The 21,296-nt window shown below is 38.5% G+C and overlaps 6 protein-coding genes and 1 long non-coding RNA gene across 12 annotated transcripts; 4 read left to right on the forward strand and 3 right to left on the reverse strand.

The window, feature by feature from the left end:
* Positions 1-221: 221 nt before the first annotated feature.
* On the forward strand, positions 222-1,427 carry LOC104802822 (DNA-damage-repair/toleration protein DRT102). Its single transcript, XM_019201199.1, has one exon. It carries the CDS (start codon positions 272-274, stop codon positions 1,199-1,201), a length of 930 nt encoding a protein of 309 aa, XP_019056744.1. The 5' UTR covers positions 222-271; the 3' UTR covers positions 1,202-1,427.
* Positions 1,428-2,261: 834 nt separating this feature from the next.
* Positions 2,262-3,936, forward strand: LOC104802828. 2 transcript variants are annotated; one of them, XR_770090.1, is made up of 5 exons: positions 2,262-2,473; positions 2,963-3,099; positions 3,203-3,433; positions 3,525-3,666; positions 3,764-3,936. It is a non-coding gene; the product is annotated as an uncharacterized LOC104802828 (long non-coding RNA). The 2 variants fall into 2 exon arrangements; XR_770089.1 differs by having other exon boundaries at positions 2,968-3,099.
* LOC104802827 (40S ribosomal protein S3a-2) lies at positions 3,787-6,023 on the reverse strand. Of its 2 annotated transcripts, XM_010526607.2 has the most exons (8): positions 5,944-6,023; positions 5,770-5,817; positions 5,525-5,630; positions 5,012-5,149; positions 4,726-4,911; positions 4,409-4,609; positions 4,156-4,292; positions 3,787-3,950 (listed from the first exon to the last, which is right to left on the reverse strand). In XM_010526607.2, the coding sequence occupies exons 1-7, from the start codon at positions 5,952-5,954 to the stop codon at positions 4,194-4,196; spliced, it is 789 nt and encodes a 262-aa protein (XP_010524909.1). In that variant the 5' UTR covers positions 5,955-6,023; the 3' UTR covers positions 3,787-3,950; positions 4,156-4,193. The 2 variants fall into 2 exon arrangements, with proteins under 2 accessions (XP_010524909.1, XP_010524908.1); XM_010526606.2 differs by lacking the exon at positions 3,787-3,950 and having other exon boundaries at positions 4,020-4,292.
* A 3,574-nt stretch (positions 6,024-9,597) lies between these two features.
* Positions 9,598-10,695, reverse strand: LOC104802829 (probable ribose-5-phosphate isomerase 3, chloroplastic). The gene is given in 2 exon segments (XM_010526609.2): positions 9,598-10,617; positions 10,619-10,695. Coding segments are annotated over 2 exon segments (828 nt in total). The 5' UTR covers positions 10,681-10,695; the 3' UTR covers positions 9,598-9,851.
* A 1,156-nt stretch (positions 10,696-11,851) lies between these two features.
* Positions 11,852-14,519, reverse strand: LOC104802830 (basic leucine zipper 63-like). 4 transcript variants are annotated; one of them, XM_010526613.1, is made up of 6 exons: positions 14,167-14,519; positions 13,512-13,569; positions 13,232-13,364; positions 12,866-12,941; positions 12,639-12,764; positions 11,852-12,304 (listed from the first exon to the last, which is right to left on the reverse strand). In XM_010526613.1, exons 1-6 carry the CDS (start codon positions 14,494-14,496, stop codon positions 11,978-11,980), a joined length of 1,050 nt encoding a protein of 349 aa, XP_010524915.1. In that variant the 5' UTR covers positions 14,497-14,519; the 3' UTR covers positions 11,852-11,977. The 4 variants fall into 4 exon arrangements, with proteins under 4 accessions (XP_010524915.1, XP_010524913.1, XP_010524914.1 ...); XM_010526611.1 differs by having other exon boundaries at positions 13,232-13,388; XM_010526612.1 differs by having other exon boundaries at positions 13,512-13,590.
* A 3,022-nt stretch (positions 14,520-17,541) lies between these two features.
* LOC104802831 (hevein-like preproprotein) lies at positions 17,542-18,728 on the forward strand. Its single transcript, XM_010526614.1, has 2 exons — positions 17,542-17,982; positions 18,382-18,728. The coding sequence occupies exons 1-2, from the start codon at positions 17,557-17,559 to the stop codon at positions 18,604-18,606; spliced, it is 651 nt and encodes a 216-aa protein (XP_010524916.1). The 5' UTR covers positions 17,542-17,556; the 3' UTR covers positions 18,607-18,728.
* A 1,834-nt stretch (positions 18,729-20,562) lies between these two features.
* LOC104802832 (pathogenesis-related protein PR-4-like) lies at positions 20,563-21,235 on the forward strand. The gene is made up of 2 exons (XM_010526615.1): positions 20,563-20,869; positions 20,950-21,235. Exons 1-2 carry the CDS (start codon positions 20,603-20,605, stop codon positions 21,112-21,114), a joined length of 432 nt encoding a protein of 143 aa, XP_010524917.1. The 5' UTR covers positions 20,563-20,602; the 3' UTR covers positions 21,115-21,235.
* The last annotated feature ends 61 nt before the right edge of the window (positions 21,236-21,296 follow it).

Below are 21,296 nucleotides of genomic sequence, written 5' to 3' on the forward strand. Positions count from 1 at the left end.
AGAACCAACCCCATAAGATTTTATAATTACAAAAACCTTTTCATACCAAAAAAACAAATTACAAAACCTTCAGAAAACTTTGTCTCGTTCTAACATCTCCCTTCTCCGTTGGGGGCCAATACATATATATTAAATTAAAGGGTGCATTTCAGAAATGAGAAATTAATTCAGGGCCCTGTTGCATTTATAAAGATCTTTTCGACGTTTGTGGTCAGTTTTTTCAGACCGTAGCTTTTGCTCTCACATTCCGTACTATCCAACCTCCGCAGACATGGCCGGACCTTCTCCCGCCGGTGATTGGCCGTCGAAGATCATCGCCGGAGCCGATGAGTTCGGAGCGAGCCTCAAGGACGCGATGGTGTCCCACCTCCGTTCGGTCGGAATCGACGTGGAGGACCTCGGCATCTCCTCCTACTACTCCGCCGGAGCCGACGTCGGAATCCGTGTCTCCGCCGCATCTTCCTCCGATGTCCGGGGACTTCTATGCTGCGGCACCGGCGTAGGCGTCGCGATGTTCGCCAACAAGTTCCCCGGAGTCTACGCCGCCACGTGTCTCTCCGTCGAGGAGGCCGTGAACGTCCGATCGATCAGCAAGTGCAATGTCATCGCTCTCTCCGGCATGAAAACTCCGCCGGATAGCGCCGTCGAGATCGTCACGGCCTGGCTCAACACTCCGTTCAAGTCTCCCTGCCCTGCCTCTGGGTCCGAGCCGTGGAGCTCCGAGATGTGTTCGTTCTTCGACAACTCGCTCTCCGACATACCGAAGATCGGTAAAATCACCGCCGATTCAGCGACCAAACAGACCGGCGAGCCGTCGGTCCCTTGCGCTCTGTGTTGCTTGGCGAAGAACAGGGAGTTCACGCCGGTGGAGATCATGCCGGGAGGGTCGATGAAGATCGTGAGGGAGTCGCCGACGGCGGCCGTGGTGAGATTTAAGGCGGGAAGCGTGGAGCCGGCTCACCACCACACGTTCGGCCACGACCTGGTGGTCCTGAAGGGGAAGAAGAGCGTGTGGAATCTGAGCAAGAAGGAGAGGTACGATCTCGTCGACGGCGATTACCTCTTCACGCCGGCCGGCGACATTCACCGAGTCAAGTATCACGAAGACACCGAGTTCTTCATCACCTGGGACGGACATTGGGATATTTTCCTGGACGAAGACCTCGAGACCGCGAAAAAGGCAATCGAGGAAGCCAGTTGAAGAATTTCCTGTGGAAATGAGTTCGAGATTCTGATTCTTCTGCTGAGTTCTTGAGTCTATGGTACGTTCGTCTTCTTCCTTAGTGCGCTTCTGTGTTCTTACAAGACGTCGCCTTATGTCTCTTTGGGTTGTGTCCTGGCGTTAGCCGTTCATCAATACGCATGATGTTTCACTGTAATTATGCTTTGATCTGTGTTAATATTAATGAAGACATGGTTTCTGCATATTTGTTCATGTGCCTAAAGACTTTTACATGTAATTACTCCATGGAAGCTTCTTCGAGCTTTTCACTATCCAAATCCAAACTTCATCTTCAGACAAAACTCAGCTCCATCCAGAGGTTTTGTCCTGAATAATCAAATCGATATCGAATTAAAAGTATGTTCTTGAAGCATAAAGTTATGCCAAGACTTGACATTGAGATCCAACCGGTGATAAAAGAGACGCAAAACGTCTGTTCCGTCTGAATTCGAGTCTCAAATTTGGAAGGGGAGCGCAAATTCTAATCACGTGGTTTGTAGTGGACTGCGGAATTAGTCTATTTCTTGACTCACGGTACTGGATTACCAAAAAAAATCTTGGTATTGATTCATGTAATTATGAAATTACTCGGAAAGGTTTGACCTTTACGCAAGTGCTACTCGAATATGCAATCGAGGACAAAACAGGTGCATAACCACAGGTCCAAAATTTTAGATGTTACAAGCCAAGGTTTTCATTACATAATTGGGTAAACACGAGGACAGAGAATTCCGAAATGTTTATAAAATTTTATCAAAACATATATATCTATATATAATATATTATAATTAGAAAATAAATAAATATGTATATATACGCATATGGTGTGATGTGGCCGCCAGATAAATACGTGCATGTAACATATATATATATATAATAGTTGTGGCCTAATTCATGAGTGAATACATATGAGAAAAGTAATATGGGCTCATCTTGGAGGCCCATATCTTGAGTTAACGGCCCATTCGTTTTTGCCCTTTTCTTTCACCTTTTCAAATAAATAATTAGATACGTAATTAATCAATTTCAAAAAATATTTTTTTTCCCCGGAGAACCCAAACCACAACTTTTTCGCATTTTCCCGCTTTCCCGCTCCTCTGCCGTTCTTCTTGCCTTGGTTTTTTCCGGGGCGTCCGCGGCGGCGCAGGGTAGCGATGTGGTGTAGCATCCATGGCTGGAGCAAAAGCCTCGCCGGAGATGGATACGCCCGATAAGAACCGCATCGCCGGCGTTTCTCTCTTCACCTTCGAGGTCTTCTTTCCGACATCATTTTTGCTTGCTCTTGTTTCTAACTTCTGCTTAAGACTTTTCTCTACTATCCTAGCGGATTTGCATGTAGATTTTCCGAATTCGCTTAGATTCCTTGGCTGTTTTCTTTTTTTTTTGTTCCGTAATTTTCTTTGATGTTGTAGTCTTTAAACGAGGATTTCACTAGATTGCAGGCATCCATTCTGGGTATTACGAAGCTCCTTTTACACGCATCTCGTTAATTATCAGCTAGTTTAGTGGTTTAGGGTTTGTTCCTCTGTGTCGTCTCGAGGATTGAGGTTTTCTACTTGCATGTCTCCTGAATATGCTTGAAATGGCGTTTACCAAGTTAGTATTTCCCTTCAATTCTAACTTTCAGTGGGCGTGGATCATTAGCTATGTGCTTGATCACGCGGCTTCGTTGTTGAATCGAGTCGGTGATGCTTCTACGAAATTAGATTCTAATCTTCTTTTTAATTTTTCTCGTTAAAGCGCAGGATTCTCCGGTATTTATAGAACCTGTTAGAGTCAGCTCTTGCTGATAACAACATATCGAATTCATTTGCTTTTGCGTCACCTTCAGCTTTAGTCACTTCACCTCAGACAACATCCAGATTTTCATTCAAAAGGTGAATCTGGTTTTCTATTAATTACATTATTGGGTCGACATGATAAGGTTCGTTTTCATACTCTCAGAATGGTACTGGGTCTGTGTTCGGTTTCCTTTTCTAGGCACCAATCCCCTTCGGAGTCGGACACACCGAATCCAGTGTTTCTCCTTGATGGAGCTGTAATTAACTCGAGAGATGTTCTGCAATCTGTTAAGGCATCTGACCTTTGTGGTGAGCAGCTCAAATGTGATAGCCCTCGTGCCCTTTCTAAACTATCGGATGTAAATGTAATCGTGTCCATGTTATACAAAGATGGGCGTCGGATGCTCCCCGAGCTGCAGATGCATAGCCTGTAAGAATACTTTCGGACAAAAAGATGGTGATTTTTTTTTTCTACACACTATTTTCTTTACAAATCAAGTCTGATCATTTTTTCCCCTCAGAGCAATGCCCTTTTCCCGGTGCTTTTCCCGGTGCTTTTCCCGGTGCTCTAGAACATGATGCGGTTATGATTGGCGAGGAAGACGGAGATCGAGACGTGAAACGTCGTCATGTGGGTGATGAAGGTGTCAGCGATGCTCCTAGGTAGTAATTCTCATTGCTTTAAACTGAGGTCAACACTGAGTGTTGAATCTCTGAAAAACTTCTAGCTAAACACTCACTGTGTTTTCATGTCAAGCAGGAAGGAAGGTCAGGGCATTGTAAGCAGTGGAAACCGAATGATACTACTGAGTTGTGTACCATGAGAGACTTGCAACAATTCAATCTCCAGTACTTTTCAGATTCATCTTGTAGCTCTCTCTGGTCAGGTTCTTTCCACCTCTGTTTGTTTGTAGTGTATGATGCGATTCTTCATTTTCTGTGTCAGTCTTTATATATATATATAGAAGTCTTTGTTTAGAATGTGAAATACTGTTTAGGATGTCAAATTCAAAGGGGAGAATGTAAACTGATGATGAATGTTTGCTAATTTTTTAAATGTTAATAACATCAGGAAAGGAGTAGAATCATGGATCAAAATTCATACTAGAGAACGAGGCTATTGCGTGACTGACAAAAGCATTGAAACATTACATTTTTCAGACAGAGGAGACGGCAGCCTCATCTTTCTTCTAAGCTCCAACTATTTCTGTAGGTTCCTCGGCCATGGTCTCGTCAGCTGGCCTCTCTACCTTCACTCCGACATCCTCAGCCGAGTAATCGCCATGAACCTAAAAAACAAACAGGCACAACTGATAACTGTCGGGTTTTGGATTATGCTTGGTCCTTAAAATATGATCTGTTGGTATCAGTGGGTTTGGGGAACAACACTTTTTGATTGTTTTACCTCCATGAGCTTGCCAAGATCGAATTTCGGAGCCTTGAGGATCTTGACTTTACGGATGAACACGTTTTGCAGAGGGTAGATGCTTTGTGTTGCCTTCTCAATCTCTCTGCCGATAGCCTCGGGAATGAACTTGGCCACGAGCTCCTTTAGGTCGCACGATGAAGCTTCCTTCACCATGATTTCCCTCATCTTCCTCCGGATCTGAAAAATGTGTAAATTTCAAAGGACTCTCGAGGAAAAATAACCACTTTTCGGAACAGGTACAAAGCTGTGTTAGTGGGGGTGAAAATGTATACATGTATATTACATATCAATACCTGACGGATCTGGCTGGACTGAGCGTAACAAGTACGCTTCACCTGGTTGGCACGTCTCTTGGTGAAGGCAATGCAGAACAATCTGAGGGTATAGTTGTCGGTGGTTTTGACATCGACATGGGATTCAATCAGAGTCTGCCACTTGCGAACCAACGATCTGAGCTTGTCCGTCGTGAAATCCATGCCCTAAAGATAGCATAAACAGTTAATGTGTGGCTTTCACTTCTCTAAAGGGGGAAAAGAAACGAGTTGGAAATGGATTTTCAGTGAGTGGAAGGAGGCTTACCCAGAAGTTAGTGAGCACATTCCGGCCCTGAACATCCTCGGCTCTGAGACGGATCTTCCTGTAAGCGTTATCCTCATCACCTTGAAGATCGGCAAGGGATATCTCGAAAACTCTATGTTTCAATCCTTCAGAGGCAATCTGATAAAATTTGGAAACAAAAACACGGTCAGGCTTTAACCAAATGCACTTAATGATCCAACACAGAAGGAGATAGGCGGCAATCTCTGACAGTAATTAAACATTAACCACTAACCACATCAGTAATCTAAAGAGACAGCCATTATCCCAACCTAGAATGTTCTGAATCCTGGCGATCAGATTAAGCAACTGTCCTAAAGAAGAATCCATACTCTCTAAATCAGTACAGTTTCCATTTTTATACTATCCCGTACATCTCCTACCCAAATATTTACGGTTTTTTGTCCGGGGAAAACCCGATAAACTCCAAGCTTCACTCTATTGCAAGGATCGAACTCCTAAGAGATTCGGACAAATCGACTTAGAGGAATTTACCTTGGTACCCTGCGTTCTAGAAACAAGGGTTTTCCCGACATTCCTGACGCTGAAAACTGAGGGAGCCTTAATGTCATACCAATCCTTCTTAGAGAAAGGATCAACCCTGTTGATTACAGACAGAATCACCACGTAAATATTCAAATTCAGGAACACGCGGGAATCTATACACACGGATGTAAGCGGTAACATGAACTAATGTAGTACATCGAACATCAGAAACAATTCTCAGAGCATTCACTTACACCTTCTTCTTCCCTCCCTTTCTACCCTTGGAGATCCTCTTGTTCTTCCTGAAACACGGGAAGAGACGGATCAGAAGCAAAGAATTTGAAACTAGTGATGTAACCACCGATACAGGTCGACATAAACTACGCCGATACAATCTCCAAAGAATACGCGATGAAGAGATAAATTACCCGACGGCCATGCTTGGGGATCTTCAGGTAGCTACGGCGGCGGCGGCGGCGGCGGCGGCGAGGAGCGGAGAAGAAGAAGAAGCCGCGCAGCTACTGAATCAAACCCTAATCCTCGGCCTTTGTTCGAAGGAAATTCCTAGGAGTTAATTCGGCCCGTCATCAATAAGTGTTGGGCTGCCACGTCATCATATATACTGGGCTTGGGTCCATGGATCAAAGAAATTCAACTACTTTGTATCAATCCTAGGAAATAGCTCTAATACCCTTTGACCGCTAGACTTCTGATACTACCTTTGAAAAAAAAAATTAAATAAAAAAGACTCTTTCACATAGCATAAGACACAAAAACTCTCAAATATTTATGAAAAGACCAAAAACCTTTGTATTAAATTTTAAAAAAAAAACTAAAGTAAAAAAAAAACGATGAAATGGTGAAATAGTAATCTCTCTCCTCACTCACATCTTCACTCTCCTCACTCATATCTCAACGCTCTCTCTCTCCTCTAACTTACGATTTTCTCTATCTCTCTCCTCACTCATGTCTCAACGCTCTCTCTGTCCTCTAATTTAGACAAGGAGAAGATTTTCCATTGCGTAAGCCGACGCTCCAAACCCGAGGACAAAAGCAATCACGGTCTACAAGATAGAATAGAATCCTAATTTCTGGAGCTGTCATCTTTCAGTTTTCTGAAAGTTTTTAGACTAGAGGTTATAGATGAGAGAAGCTAAGCGGTAACAGTTGCATATGTTCGAAACCATGGGAAGAACTCGGTGGTGGGCTTGGTTTGGAGTTCCTGAGCTTTCGGCGGATCTATGTCGGAGGAGGCGATTCCATGCAAACAGGTAAGAAAGGTGAAGAAGGTGATTCGAGTTCCTCCTCTATACATGAACCTCCTTCTCGCCAATGCACAAAATCTCTTGAAAGAGAAGTATTCAACGTCCTTCCACTATGACGATGGAATTTGTGAGGAGGATTTCTAATGACTGAATGCATTATAGAGTCCAAGTTTCTAGAAAGGGCTTCTGTCACACGGAATATAGATCACATATATTGTAAGATTACATAGTCACATGGTCACACGGTCACATGGTCACATGGTCACACGGTCACACGGTCACATGGTCACATGGTCACACGGTGACATGGTCACAGTCACATAGTCACACAGTCACATAGTTACATTGTCACACGGCCACAGTGTCACACAGTGATATCTGAATAATATTGCTGACATATGTTATTTTGTTTTGTAGCGCATGGAAGAGGCGATGTATAAACTCCGAACCCGTATTATAAAGCATCCCATGACCTATATAGGATGCAATTACTTGGTATGTGATACCATGTTCATAGAGTTGATCAACGCATGAGTAGAATCGGGAGACATGACAACTTTGGGCGATCTAGAATCATACTAACGGAAGAAGAAAGCATGAACTTTTATTTTTCTAAATGCTTTTTTTATATTATTTTGAACCCTAACTATGATCTCTTTTTATTTTTTTACTAGTATCCTAAATTATGAATTTTTATTTTTGGTTTTTGTTTATTAAAAAACTGAACTTATTTATGTTTTAGAGAAAAATCTAAGTTAAAATTTTTGTAGGAAAAATCTAGGTTGAGACTCACCGAATAGAAATCTATGTCGCTTTTCTGACGAATTCTTCGTGTGGATTCTGTAACACATTTCGGTTACAATATATCACAATGGATCACAACTAGTCACATGGTTCGATCTATGAGATTTTTTCAGTTTAATCATTGTGGATGCTTTAACATCTCTCACATGTCTACTTTTGTATTATTTTTAACATTAAAATATGATCTATGCGATCTGTGGTATTATTTTTAATACAAATCTGAACTTTTTAATGTTTTACAAAAAATTCTGGGTTGAAAATGTTGTAGATAAAAATTTGGAATTAAAAATTGAGAGGAAAAAAATATAGGGTTAAAAGAGAAATTATATAGGGTTGAATATTCAACTTGGGCCCCACGTTAAAAGCAAAAAAATAGAAATAATGATTGTGGACCCTACGAAACATAAAAATCTGGAGAAATCTGACTAGTTCTTCATGTGGGTCCCACATCACATTTCAGTCACAATGGATCACAGTCGGTCACAACCGGTCACAACCTTCGATCCATGCGATTTTTGTCAATTTAATTACTCTACAACGTCACACATATCTCATAAGTCTATTCTCTATTGTTTCGAACATTAGAATACGGTTTTTGCGATTTTTATGTTTCAAAATTGTTCTTCCAAATGTGTTTCTATATATTTCATAGTGTTTTATGAGTGTTTTTGACAAATTTGGGATATTTCTTCTATAAATCCCTTAAAATATTCTTAAAATTTCTCACATACACTATATATTTGATATATAGACCCTGATAAATCACTCCAAAGCTTAAAAATTAAATTTGGGTCTATATTTATCAACACATTTCGGTCACGGGTCACAATCGGTCACAATGGTCACACCGTGTAAAATTGCACTTCGGTCACACAGTCATATGCTGGTCACAATGGGTCACAACGTTGGCTCATGTGAGTCAATTTATTTAGTGTACAACACGAGTCATATATATGCGAAAATACAAGGTTAAAAGTACAATATTAATTAATATAGTACAGACACAATATTATCCAAAAATTTTAACACATTATTGTACAAACACATTACAAAATTATTAGGGTCTTTGGATATTATTGTACAAATGGTTTGTAATACGTTAGTATACAAATATACCACACAATTATTATAAAAATTATGGTTATTTTTTCACTCTAAATTAGTTGTTCTCTCCTCATAATATACATCATCTCGTTTTCCACTATGTTCAACAATACTTCCATGAGCAAAATTTTAGGTTGTGACCGAAATATACTACAAACGAAGGAACTGCGGAAAGAACAACAACTAGAAGAAAAAACCACAAAAGCATCAATGTGCATGGAAAAAAATCGGGATTTCCACACTAGCTTACATATGTTTAGTTTTCTTATTGATTTTCCTTTGATTTCATCCAATTTCTGCAAATTTTTAGGACAAAATATCAAAATAAATAGGAGAGATAAAATATAGAAGAGAGAGAAAGCTCAATCGAAAATAATGGCAGAAGGAGAGAGAAACGTGCAAAAAATGGGAGGAGAGAGAAACTTTAGAAAAAAGAGAAAATTTTATTTTTTATTTATTTTTAATTAAAAAATTAAAAATGGGAGGAGAGAGAAACTCTATAAAAAGGGGAATTTTTTTTTTTTTAATTAAAAAATTATATCTTAAAGTATTTTGGTAATATGTTATTGAAAAGGGTAGATTGGAAGTTGAAATTTTTTTTTAAAATGAAGGGTAGTAGGAGAAGAAGTGCGTCTAGCACCATTAAGGGTAATTTGGAAGTTGCCCCATCTAAGCCTGTCCACGTCATCATCTGTAATGGGCCTGGGCTCAAATTTGTTTTCATTTCAAGTTTCAATCCAAGCCCGTTCTGTTTAGCAAGCCCATAACCGACCAAACCAGCGTTTGCGTTTGCGTTTGCGTTTGCGTTTGAGTTGCAACACTACCAAAGACAGACAGAGAAGAGCAACGATGCTCTGTCTTGGATCCATGAATAAGCCTACGCTTAGTCCTGAAACAGTTCAGCCGCCATTTCTCTTTAATCAAAGCTCCCATTCTACAAAGTTCGAAACTTATGATCTGAGTTGCAGACTTTAGCATAGTTTCCAACAATTTAGATTTGTTTCATGACAACATTTGATCTGGGTGACACCAAGCATGAGTCTATTTCCACAAATTGAACAACGAGACCAACCTCCTTCTGCTAAATCAGTCGAGAAACAACGGATCCGAAGAAAAATCGCCATGGAAGAAGGGAGAGAAATCAGTCTCTGAGCTCATCATCTTCACTTGCTCATCACTTCAACGCCATTCTTACCGGCGATGATCACCGACGTAGCCATACCCAGAAACAGGCCATGCTCCACCACTCCCTGAAACTTCTCCATCTCCTTCGCCGCCGCGAATCCGTCCTTCAATGGCTCCTTGAAGTACAAATCCACGATGTAATTGCTGTTATCCGTCACGTAGGGTTTCCCATCTCCATCGCTTCTCAGCTTCGCTTCGCACCCAAATTCCTTGAACAGATCTCTCAATCTGATCAAATTGTAGTTCCAGCAGAACTGAACAACCTCCACTGGCATGGCCAGACCGCTTCCGCCGAGTCCATCGACTAGCTTCGTCTCGTCCGCCACCACGATGAACTTCTCCGCCGCCGCCTCCACCATCTTCTCCCGGAGAAGCGCGCCGCCTCGGCCTTTGACCAGATCCAGGTTCGGATCCACCTCGTCGGCTCCATCGATGGCGAGATCTATCCGGGGATGCGTGTCTAACGCGACGAGCGGGATCCCCAACGACAGAGCCTGCTCCTCCGTGCGTTTCGACGTCGGGATGCCGACGATGTCGGAGAGCACGCCGGAGCTGAGAAGCTCACCTATCCGGTCGACGGCGAAGGCGGCTGTGGAGCCGGTGCCGAGACCGAGGACCATGCCGGATTTAATGGAGTCGACGGCCTTCTCCGCCGCGAGCTTCTTCAGGTCATCCTGGGTGAGGGCGGTGGATTGGGCTCTGATGGAGAAGGAGACAGTGGATCTGGAAGAGGAGGAGGAGGAGGAGGGGGTGCGCAGGGGTGCGCAGGTTAAGGTGGGAGGAAGAGACGAAGGATAAGGAAGCCATTGGAGTGGTTTAGGCGCGAGTGGTTGGTTGGCTGGAGGAGACGACGGAGAAAGATAATTAAAAAAGAAAAAAAAAAAGAAATCGAGCCTTTGCGGTTTGGGCCCAATTGGGCCGTTTTATCTCAGATTTTAAATGTTTTATTAGCCCATAATTAACAAAATGGAAAATTGAAATAACAGAAATACAGCATTATTATTTTTTATCGTATAGTAATTAACAAAATGGAATTTTACCCATGTGACCGTTTAGCAAAAGGGATATTTCGAAACGAATAAAAAATAAATTCTATTGGCTGGAGTTCTGTTTTTTGCTTAGACTCGCACCGCCGCCAAATGTTCTGCTCCTTCAAAAAATATCATTCATCCATTTGTAGTTTTTTTTTTAATTCAGAAGGTAGGACGGGTCACAAATACCCGAAAATCGGATCTCTGTCGGATACTCATCTCACATATACCTGATTTTACGGTACTCGTAATTTTCAAATCCAAATCCAAATCTCGAATTTTCAATATCCGTGAATCGATCCGAATCCAAATCCAAATAATAGAATTTTTAAAACCGTATACTCGCGGGTACCCGATTATTATGATTATAAATAATTATATCTTATATTTATATAATATTTTTATAAAATATAATTATTTTAGATTAAATAATATCATATTTTTTAATATTAATTCAAAAAAATTAAATTTATTATTATTTACCTCCTACTATCTCTTTTGTCTAATATATTTTATCATAATTCATCAATTTTTATAAATATATAGTCATTTTTTGAAAATTTTATATATGAATATTGTTGTTTTTCTTAAATAAATCCGGATCCGGATACCCGCGAATACCCAACAATTATTCCAGATACACGTACCCCAGATACAAATCTTATAGTTAAATATACGAGTCTTCAGGATCCAAATCCAAATCTCTCGATTTTTTCCGGTATTCGACCCGTGTCTAGCCGACGAGAAGGTTATAATAACATACAAATAAATAAATAAATATTAATACATTAAATACCATTTATATTGTACTTGTCTACTGGCATCTATTACGAAACAAAATGAAGAAAAGACTTGTGTCCAAAAAAAAATTATTAATTGATCAGGCATTTGATATGTTAATTACATTCACTGTTCTACTTAAGTTGAATTTGCTATATATACAATGGTAAATAAATATTGATTAATATTCAAAGTGGAAAAAGAAAAGCAGGGAAGAAGAACAAGTGTTAAGAGTTAAATCTCACCAGAGATGTCTGAATCTCTTTATAGGGTTTCGATTTTTCTGCAAATGGCTAGGGCTCGCCAGCGCTGCGAATGCGTTTCTGCAGATGCTCCAAACTGGCAACTCTGTGCAGTGAAGCCGTTCTTCCGGTCTTGCACCCCGTCAAGGCCTTGCTTGTGGCCGAAGAAACCTCGGCCACGTTGTTATCCGCGACAAGAGAACTGTTAGGAGAAGGCCGGAAAATGTGATTCTTGAGGTCGTCTTGCACGGGAACGGCTCCGTCCGCGGACGTCTCGGAGGGACTGCCGTGGAAGGAAGGAACGGATAGAGCGGAAACATCTGGTAATATGGGGTTTAAGCCTGTGATTCTCTTCACTGTCTCCTCAGCCATTTTCACCTGGAAGAAGAAATGTTTAAACAGCATTTTAACTGGGTTACAACAGTTAATGGCTTCTCGGGCGAGCTCGTAAGCATCCAATTTGGATGGTTAAAGGGTGAGTTGTGATGAAAAGCTGATAAAGTCAGTAACTTTAACCTCCCTTATGAAACAGGAATGATTACTGACTCTAACCCATGAATTATAGTTCATAAGCTGCTGCCAACATTGGCTAAGGATAACAACAATTGTCCGAACAACATCTAACCATTCGTTGTTATGTGGTGCTATGAATGCAATCTGATTGAATTTCAGTTACTCCGATGCGGGAAATATCAATAGAGAGTCATGTCACCTTTGCTCGTAACGTTTCGATATTGGCTTTCAGAACCCTGTTCTCTACAGCTGCGTCATTACACGTCTGGGATACATCGGTGAGACTCTTCAAGAGAGTAGAATTCTCAACACGCAGCTGAGAGACCTGCAAGAAAACATCAAATGAGATTGGCAGTGGTGTATCAATATATATATACATATATCGATGAGAGGCACAGAGAAAAGAACATCTTGAAATGTACATACTTGTGTCTCTAGCTCTGTCAAGTGTGCTTGCTTTCTTCCCCTGGATCGTCTAGCAGATTCCCTGTTCGAAAGCATCCTGTTGAACAGAGAACAACAGACAAGTTACATTCAAGAAACAAATCACGGTCAAGAATTACTGAACTCCTCCTTCTTTATAGCTGCTCCCAGGAGATTTATCTTTCAACCGAATCCTAATGCTTGCAAATCAGGACAAGGCTGTTCAGGTTAGTGGAGACACGGATTTCAGCTGATTTGGGCTTATCTATTGACATCTCTCTGGGTATTGTGGATAGCAGTTCATGCGGGGAAAACAAAACAAGAAAGATGTAACAATGGAAGAGTAAATACAAAGATGGATGAGATTACCTTCTCACACGCTTAACATCGAGAGGGGCCGTATTTCCAGTTGTTTCAGCTTCAGCATCAGCTTCTTCATCACCAGAGATTTCAGATCCGCTTGTTATAGACTTGACAGGAGCGCAAGGTTTCTTTGGCATTGCTGCAACAAGAAAGCGTCTCCCAACTGAATTGATTTGCCAAGAAAGCAGGAACAAGAAAAGATCATAGTGACACTGTGATTTTTCTAACATCCCAATTTACCGAATCTCTTGAAGAATCAGTTCATATGGTATGAGGCAGCACAAACCTTTGGAACTTGCTGGATATGCCTGTTGTGCTCCACTGTCAGCTCCACCGGCCATTTCCTGAGGTTTTGTGAAAGATGCCTATCGGTATTGAAATTGCAAATCGATCATCTTTCATTTGATTAAGCAAAGATCGTTCATTCATTCTTGCAATAGAAGGGGGGGAAACATGAACTGATGAGAAGCCATTCTGATGCATGACACTGAAGAAAGTCTTAAGCTAAAAATGCATACATTCTCCCTCTGTTCTCCTTCTAAGTTACCGAAATCCCCTTTAAACCAAAAATCGAATGAGACCAAGCTGCTGAAACAAAAGGGCGAATCAGATCATATCTTAGCACATAGTTTCGTGAAACGTGTAAATCTAGCCTTCTGCTATCTCTAAGCCCGACTGTACATAGAAATTAGATTGAAATCTGAAAGAAATGTTCGACAACTATGAAGCTTCTAGCTCCAATATTTGATGTTTCCTGTTCCTGGAACAAATTTTCTAGGAACAGTTACCAAAACTAAAAGCTCTTCCATGCATCCCCAAGTTTCTCGGAGACCAAACATCGACTAAGAAAACAACAGGGAGACAAACAAGGAAGCATAACGTTGTCTTTTCCCCGGAAAATATACCGATCCTACGGATTAGGGAGAGAACGAGAGGCTTACCCTTTTCATGGCTACGGCAGCGCAAGCTAGATTGAGCTTGCTCTTCAGGTAAGCCCGATACTCCTCAGAATCAACCAGAACACCTGGAGAAGGAGATCCTGCGGCGGAGATACCGTTCGGCCCCAAACCTTCTCCGGTGCCACCGTCGGTGGCGGCAGCGGAGGAGGAGGAGGATTCTCGGATGAATCGCTGGAATGCCCATTCGGAGGCGCTACGGTTCATCTTCGCCGTTCCATCGGCATCTCCGGAGACCATGTCCTCCGTCTCCTTGTCCGACGCCGCCGGCCACAACTCGCCGGAGATTTCTTCGACGGAGAATACTCTTTCCATTTTTGTACCACTTGTGCTTCAGCTTTTTCCCACAATTTTTCTCCTTATCCAAGTGACCAATCCTTACTTATATGTTTCTTTTTATTATTTTTATTATATTTTGTTTGGCTTTTTTTTTTTGAAATATTCATATTTCACCCTTAAATTTCTTTATCTATTGGATAAATATCCCAATCTTTATGAAAATAAGAAAATAACCTTAATCAAGTGTAAACTAATATTTAATTAAAAAACTAAAGTTTTATATGAATTTCATTGGTTAAAAATTGTTTTTAATTAATGTTTTGTTTTTTTAATAAAATAGTTTGGTTTAATAATAATAATATTTTTTCAGCGCTTTTCGGGCCCAAATCCGAGTCAGACTGATGTGGCAAAAAGGGTAATATAGTAAATAAGGAAGTCTATATATTATTGGTTAATTTTACTCATTGGTGGGGTCCATTTCATGTGTAAATATGGAAAATACTAGATTTGTTATTTATGGGATAAGAAATGGCCCACAAAAGTTCCTACTTTGATTTGATATCATTATTTACCAAAAGGTTTTCAAGATTTATATATTTTTATTGTTTCTTTTGTAACCGATGCAATCTTGTTCATATTTTCCTAAAATTTAAATAATCAAAATATCTTATTTCCTAATTTGATCTATCACTCATATGGGATGTTTCGATCGCTTAGAGAAAAATAATGTGTGTGTATATATATATATATATCTAAATACATAAAAGCATAAAAAATCAAATAAATAAATAAAAATTTTATAGAAATTATTTTAAATTTTGTCATAAATAAATAATTGCTCAAAATATCATCAACTATTATTAAAATAATAAATTTTTTAATGACAATTAAAATATTTATATTTTGAAAACGTTAATGATACATAACAGCTGAATATTTATATTTTAAATATGAACAATATTTGAAAATTTATATCTTTTGTAGAGTTTAATTTAGTAATGTACTATGTGTTGATGGGCTCCGTTGGACGTGATGGATTATTCATTGTGGATAAATATGAATACAGGCCCACCACTTATCTGAGGAGGGCCCACATGTTAGGCCTTTTAACCGACATTCAAATCTTGTCCGGATCTCTTTTCAGTTTTTTGTTTTCTCGTTTTTTTAAAAAACAATTCTTATCACCATGGGTCAGACGCGCGTCCTCACCATGGCTCAAACGCCGATTGCGTTTTTGTGCGTTAGAAATTAAATCCATCTCCATCTCTCTCAATTCCAATTTCAACTGCGATTGCGTTTTCGGCTCCACTGATTTCATCAAATCCTCCAACTAATTCATCAAAACGCTGATTTTTACGTTCAATACAAGACATGTTCGACGTTTCATCGAACTAATCGTGGGTTTTTAGCGTTTCAAAACGTTTTGCAATTTAATGGACGATTATTTTTCCTTTTTTTCTTTCAAATTTCAACTTTTAAATTTAATTAAATAAAATCTAAATATTTGCCAATATCATTAATTTAATTTAACTTAACTTACAATACTTTCGCTTCATTATAGTGTTCCTACCAAAAAGTTATTACCGCATATTATTGTGTTATAGATAGTGTATTGCATGAAGAAATGCATAAAATACGGTTTTTTTTAATGGTGTCTATACATGCATATATATTACCTATAGACATATGCATGTTCATACATACATATATGTACACACATGTACACATAAATACATATATATGTACGCATACACACTTATACATGTGTGTGTAATAGATGTCTAAGATCTGTATACATTTTCTACGACCTAGCATTAATAGATATCAAGATTGCATAATAGACATTAATTTGTTTAAAATATTTATTTCCTACACGGAAGCATATTAAAGCCATTCGGACTGGTCTTAAGGTTGATTATCATTAATTACAACGAAATTATGTTGGTTTATTTCGGCTTGCTAGCTCAATCTTAGAGTTGAAAATTTCAGCTCTGCTAGCTATATAAATATTTAAATAACCAATAAGTTAAAAGTAGATAAACTATACTGTATATTTCAATGGACCGTCATATCAATTATAACTCCGTCAATTCATACCAAAAAAAAAAATTATAACTCCGTCAAATGATCAAAACTAATCGAGAGCGACTTTGTATCTGCCAAATTATCCAACAAGTAGCCGCCTCTCGTCATCACAGAACGTCATTATCATCAAATCGGTTCCAAGCCGTCCGATCTGATTACTTTGACTTCCAAGCAATCGCCCAAACGATATATCAACGGTCCATAATCGACGGCCACAATCTAAGTAAAATCTACTTCTTTGACTAGCAATTCCAATTTAGATTATATGACTTAGTTGGGTACACAGAGAGGGTAAATTGTAAACAAATACAAAGGGCATTTTCGTCATATCGATGAGATACATCACAATATAACCACGCACTAGGGCTGGACACGGGTCGGATACCCGAATTTTTTGAGATATCCGTCTTCGTTTTCGTCTTCGTGGATTTCAGAGAAATGTTATCTCTATCTCTATCTCATAACTCATAACTAAAAGATGGGTACCCGCGAGTACCCGTACCCGTATAACAAATATTAAACAATATAAAATTAAACCAAATAATCAATAAAAATATATATTTTTATTCTAAAAAATATATTTTTAAGTTTAATTTTTTTAAAATATATTAATATGGATAGAATCCTAGAAATATTTTAAAATATACACAATAATTTGAAGTTGAATATATCAAAACTTGAAAATCCAATATATATTCTTAAAAGAAAGTAAAAATAACCTAAGTATTTTAGAAATTATATTAAAAATATAAGGTTAATTTTGTAATTTTAATATATATGTGGGTATCCGCGGATACCCGTTAATTCAATATATAAAATCCGAACCCGTATCCGTATGAAGGGTATTCTAGTTTTTAATATTCGTTTTTGTCTTCGTCAGGTGCCGAGTACCTATTTTTCGGGTACCCACAAAACCGGATATCCGCTTACCCGCGGATATCGGGTTTAATTGCCCAGCCCTACCACGCACTCTACATTCGCATCATTACCATTACACACAGATAGGCCAGAATGAATAAACAAGGTCTATCAATAGCCTTCGTAGTCTTGTTATTGTACACGGCGGCGGTGGCCGGAGAACAGTGCGGCCGACAAGCCGGTGGCCGGACTTGCCCCGACAACCTATGTTGCAGCCAATACGGTTACTGTGGTGATACGGAGGATTACTGTTCGCCGGAAAAGAATTGCCAGAGCAACTGTTGGGGCGGCGGCGGTGGTGGTGGTGGCGGTGGGGGAGGAGAGAGCGCGTCAAACATACGCGCCACCTACCATTACTACAACCCTGAGCAGCACAATTGGGACTTGAGAGCGGTGAGCGCTTATTGCTCCACGTGGGATGCGAAAAAGCCGTACACGTGGCGTAGCAAATACGGCTGGACCGCCTTATGTGGACCTGTCGGACCTCGTGGTCAGGCCTCTTGTGGCAAGTGCTTAAGGGTATGTATATGTTTGATTTTATGGTTAATCAATGCATGGTTCACAAATCGTAGAGTAATCGTTATTGACAATTATATGTTAGATAGATAGATAGTATAGTTTTATTTTAATAAAAATATTATTCTATAAAACAAATAAAAAAACTATAATTTACATAAAAATAGTTAGACCGTCTTGTAGGGGTGTCAAGTGCTTAATTAAAACGTATACGTGTGTTTGATTTTATAATTAATTAGCCAATCGATTATCGTTTTTGTTGTTATTAATAGTGGACTGAATTTAAATAAATAACATAATTTTATTTCAACAAATCTTTTAATTTTATATAAAATTTAATTTACCGCAAACTGAAATAAATGATGTAAAATTGTTTATGGGCACGATGCATGGGGCATGCAGATAACGAATACGAGGACGAGGGCTCAAGTAACGGCGAGAATAGTGGACCAATGCGGCAACGGAGGGTTAGATATGGACGTCGGGGTGTTCAATAGATTGGACACGGATGGAGTTGGCTACCAACAGGGCCATCTTATCGTTGACTACCAATTCGTTGACTGCGGCAACGAGCTCTTGGAGTCCAATTCCCAAAATACCCTTCCCTCCTTCCTTGACGGTGTTTGATGGGTTCATATTTCCAAGGTCTCCGATGAAAAAATGAATTCCCGTGTACTCACGTATGGACCGCTCTCGTTATGTGCACGTGGAATATACCCTGTGCGATATTAATAATGATAATAATTTCATTGGACCACGGAATTGTATTTCAAATTTTCAGTTTCATTCCGATAACTAAGTAATCGATATATGAGATTAAAATTTTTGAAATCATGTCTGAAACACGCACAAATAAAAAAAATAAAAGAATTTTCTGGATGTTGATATGACGTAGAAAACTCAACGGAACGGTGTTTTTGCAACATGCAATTATCTTATCGTCGTTTGATATTCCTCTATCTGATTAATGCCACATAATAAATTATGTTGAATTATTTAACATTAAATTCTATAGATTGTATGGTTTTTTGGTAAAGAGATATTATACTAGTCGATATATTTTTAATATAATTTTATATAATTTAATAAAATATAGGATTCTTCTTCTCGTTTGTGGTATTATATTCTAAAGTACTTTAAAATATTGAAACATGTGGTATGCTAATTAAATAATTTAATTAGCAAGTCAGATATTTTGTTGTCCATCATCATAAAATATAGGATTATTTTAATAAAATATAGGATTCTTCTTCTCGTTTGTGGTGTTATATTCTAAAGTATTTTAAAATATTGAAACATGTGGTATGCTAAAATAAATTAATTAGCAAGTCAGATATTTTGTTCTCTATCATTATAAAATATAGGATTCTTCTTCTCGTTTGTGGTATTATATTATAAAGTATTTTGAAATATTGAAATATGTGGTATGCTAAAATAAGTTAATTAGCAAGTTATATATTTTTGTTGTCCATCATCATAAAATATAGGATTTTTTCTTCTCGTTTGTGGTATTATATCCTAAAGTATTTTAAAATATTGAAACATGTGGTATGTTAAAACAATTTAATTAGCAAGTCAGATATTTTGTTTTCCATCATCGCATTTAATTAATAGAAATATGACGGTAAAAAAAATATCGATAAATTTGCATATGTTTATACAAAACTATCTACATGATATGTATTTAATATGATTTTGATGTATATCTGTAAAATGGAATTTTTAGGGCAGATATTTTGAGGCTCATTATGTTTCGGTTTAGTTATTTTCAAATTTGGTTATCACAGTTCCCAAAAACTATATCCATCTAATTTTTTATCTTAGTTTTTTGTCCAGTTCAATTTTTATTCGGTCAAGTATGAATTCACTTTTCAATAAGAATGCCCATTTATATAAAAAAAAAAAATCGTTTTATTCGATTTTGTCTGTTATATTCGATTTCGATTTGGATTCAACTAATTAATTTAGTTTTAGAAAAATCACATCCAATCGATTTTTGAAATTAATTTCAATTTTAGTTACGTTGTATATATATTATCCCATCAACAGTTAGGTTTTGTATCCCAATAACCTGTAGGTTTTTTACATACCGGTAACGAAAATATCTACCTTATGATTCTGTACCTAACTAATCGTACATTTATGTTGTTTTATTATCAATATATACATTAAAAAAAACTTTTTTGTGAGACCCATCATTAAAAATCTAAAATTTGATGTGTCTGTTAAAAAAAACAATAGCACGAATATCTTCATATATTATATATCTATATCTTATATATTTTCGATCAAATTAGTTATATTTTATATGATTTCGATATTATACATATATATTATATTGTAAAGTATATATATGAAATGGAGGATTCTGTACGTAATCGTAATCTCTAGATAAAAAATTTCTAAAAGACCCATCATTAAAATTCATTGTATTTGTAAAAAAAAAAAAGAAATAATAGCATTGAAAATTGAAAATTCAAAACCAAAGACAAGTAAACCTCAAACACTTCAAAGACTTTTCCAAAGGACAATTTTGGAAATTCCAAATAAATAATCCCTCCCTATAAATAAATAGTTCTCCCGATCTGTTTATTACAACTATCGCAACAACAGCAGCAACAAAATGGGGAGACTTAGCATATGTGTGATGATGTTCCTATGCGCGTTTGCGTTTGCGGCCAAAGCGAACGCACAAAGCGCGTCTAGCGTTAGGGCGACATACCATTTTTACAACCCAGCTCAAAACGGATGGGACCTTTTCAGAGTGAGCGCGTTTTGCTCAACGTGGGATGGGAACCAACCGCTCGAATGGCGTCGGCGTTACGGTTGGACCGCGTTCTGTGGCCCGGCTGGACCTCGTGGTCGTGATGCCTGTGGAAGATGCCTAAGGGTGAGCATTTTTTTTTTGCTTTGGTTATAATATATGTAAAGCAAGTTTAGAAACATTAATATATATAAACACAAACGCAGGTGACGAACACGGGAACGGGAGCGCAAGCGACGGTGAGAATAGTGGATCAGTGCAGCAACGGCGGTTTGGACTTGGACGAGGGCGTTTTCCGACAGCTTGACACCGACGGTCAGGGTTACGCTCGCGGTCACCTTATCGTCAACTACTCTTTCGTCAACTGCTGAATATCCTAAAACCCTTAAATACTAAATACAAAAACAACAATAATAATAATAATAATAAATCGAACGAGTTTGTATGTGCGTTTGTCTCGAAGCTATTACCAAAATAAATAACTTTCGGATTTGGAACAAAAGGATATGACATATTTGCCTCGTGGCAGCAAAACTACCCATATTATATTCAT

The sequence above is a fragment of the Tarenaya hassleriana genome, unplaced genomic scaffold (genome assembly GCF_000463585.1).
Source record: "Tarenaya hassleriana unplaced genomic scaffold, ASM46358v1 Cleome8, whole genome shotgun sequence".
In the NCBI taxonomy this organism is placed as follows: domain Eukaryota; kingdom Viridiplantae; phylum Streptophyta; class Magnoliopsida; order Brassicales; family Cleomaceae; genus Tarenaya; species Tarenaya hassleriana.

What these genes read in the sequence shown, in the direction of transcription:
- LOC104802822 (XM_019201199.1), top strand. Translation starts at nt 272, where the DNA reads ATGGCCGGACCTTCTCCCGCCGGTGATTGGCCGTCGAAGATCATCGCC.
- LOC104802832 (XM_010526615.1), top strand. Translation starts at nt 20,603, where the DNA reads ATGGGGAGACTTAGCATATGTGTGATGATGTTCCTATGCGCGTTTGCG. An exon ending in CCTGTGGAAGATGCCTAAGG is followed by an intron (nt 20,870 to 20,949) that starts GTGAGCATTTTT and finishes ACACAAACGCAG; the next exon opens with GTGACGAACACGGGAACGGG.
- LOC104802827 (XM_010526607.2), bottom strand. An exon ending in AAGGGAGGGAAGAAGAAGGT is followed by an intron (nt 5,631 to 5,769) that starts GTAAGTGAATGC and finishes TGTAATCAACAG; the next exon opens with GGTTGATCCTTTCTCTAAGA. An exon ending in CTAGAACGCAGGGTACCAAG is followed by an intron (nt 5,150 to 5,524) that starts GTAAATTCCTCT and finishes AAATTTTATCAG; the next exon opens with ATTGCCTCTGAAGGATTGAA.
- LOC104802831 (XM_010526614.1), top strand. Translation starts at nt 17,557, where the DNA reads ATGAATAAACAAGGTCTATCAATAGCCTTCGTAGTCTTGTTATTGTAC. An exon ending in CTTGTGGCAAGTGCTTAAGG is followed by an intron (nt 17,983 to 18,381) that starts GTATGTATATGT and finishes TGGGGCATGCAG; the next exon opens with ATAACGAATACGAGGACGAG.
- LOC104802830 (XM_010526610.1), bottom strand. Translation starts at nt 14,496, where the DNA reads ATGGAAAGAGTATTCTCCGTCGAAGAAATCTCCGGCGAGTTGTGGCCG. An exon ending in CTGCCGTAGCCATGAAAAGG is followed by an intron (nt 13,591 to 14,166) that starts GTAAGCCTCTCG and finishes CAATACCGATAG; the next exon opens with GCATCTTTCACAAAACCTCA. An exon ending in TCGAAACGTTACGAGCAAAG is followed by an intron (nt 12,305 to 12,638) that starts GTGACATGACTC and finishes TTCTTCTTCCAG; the next exon opens with GTGAAAATGGCTGAGGAGAC.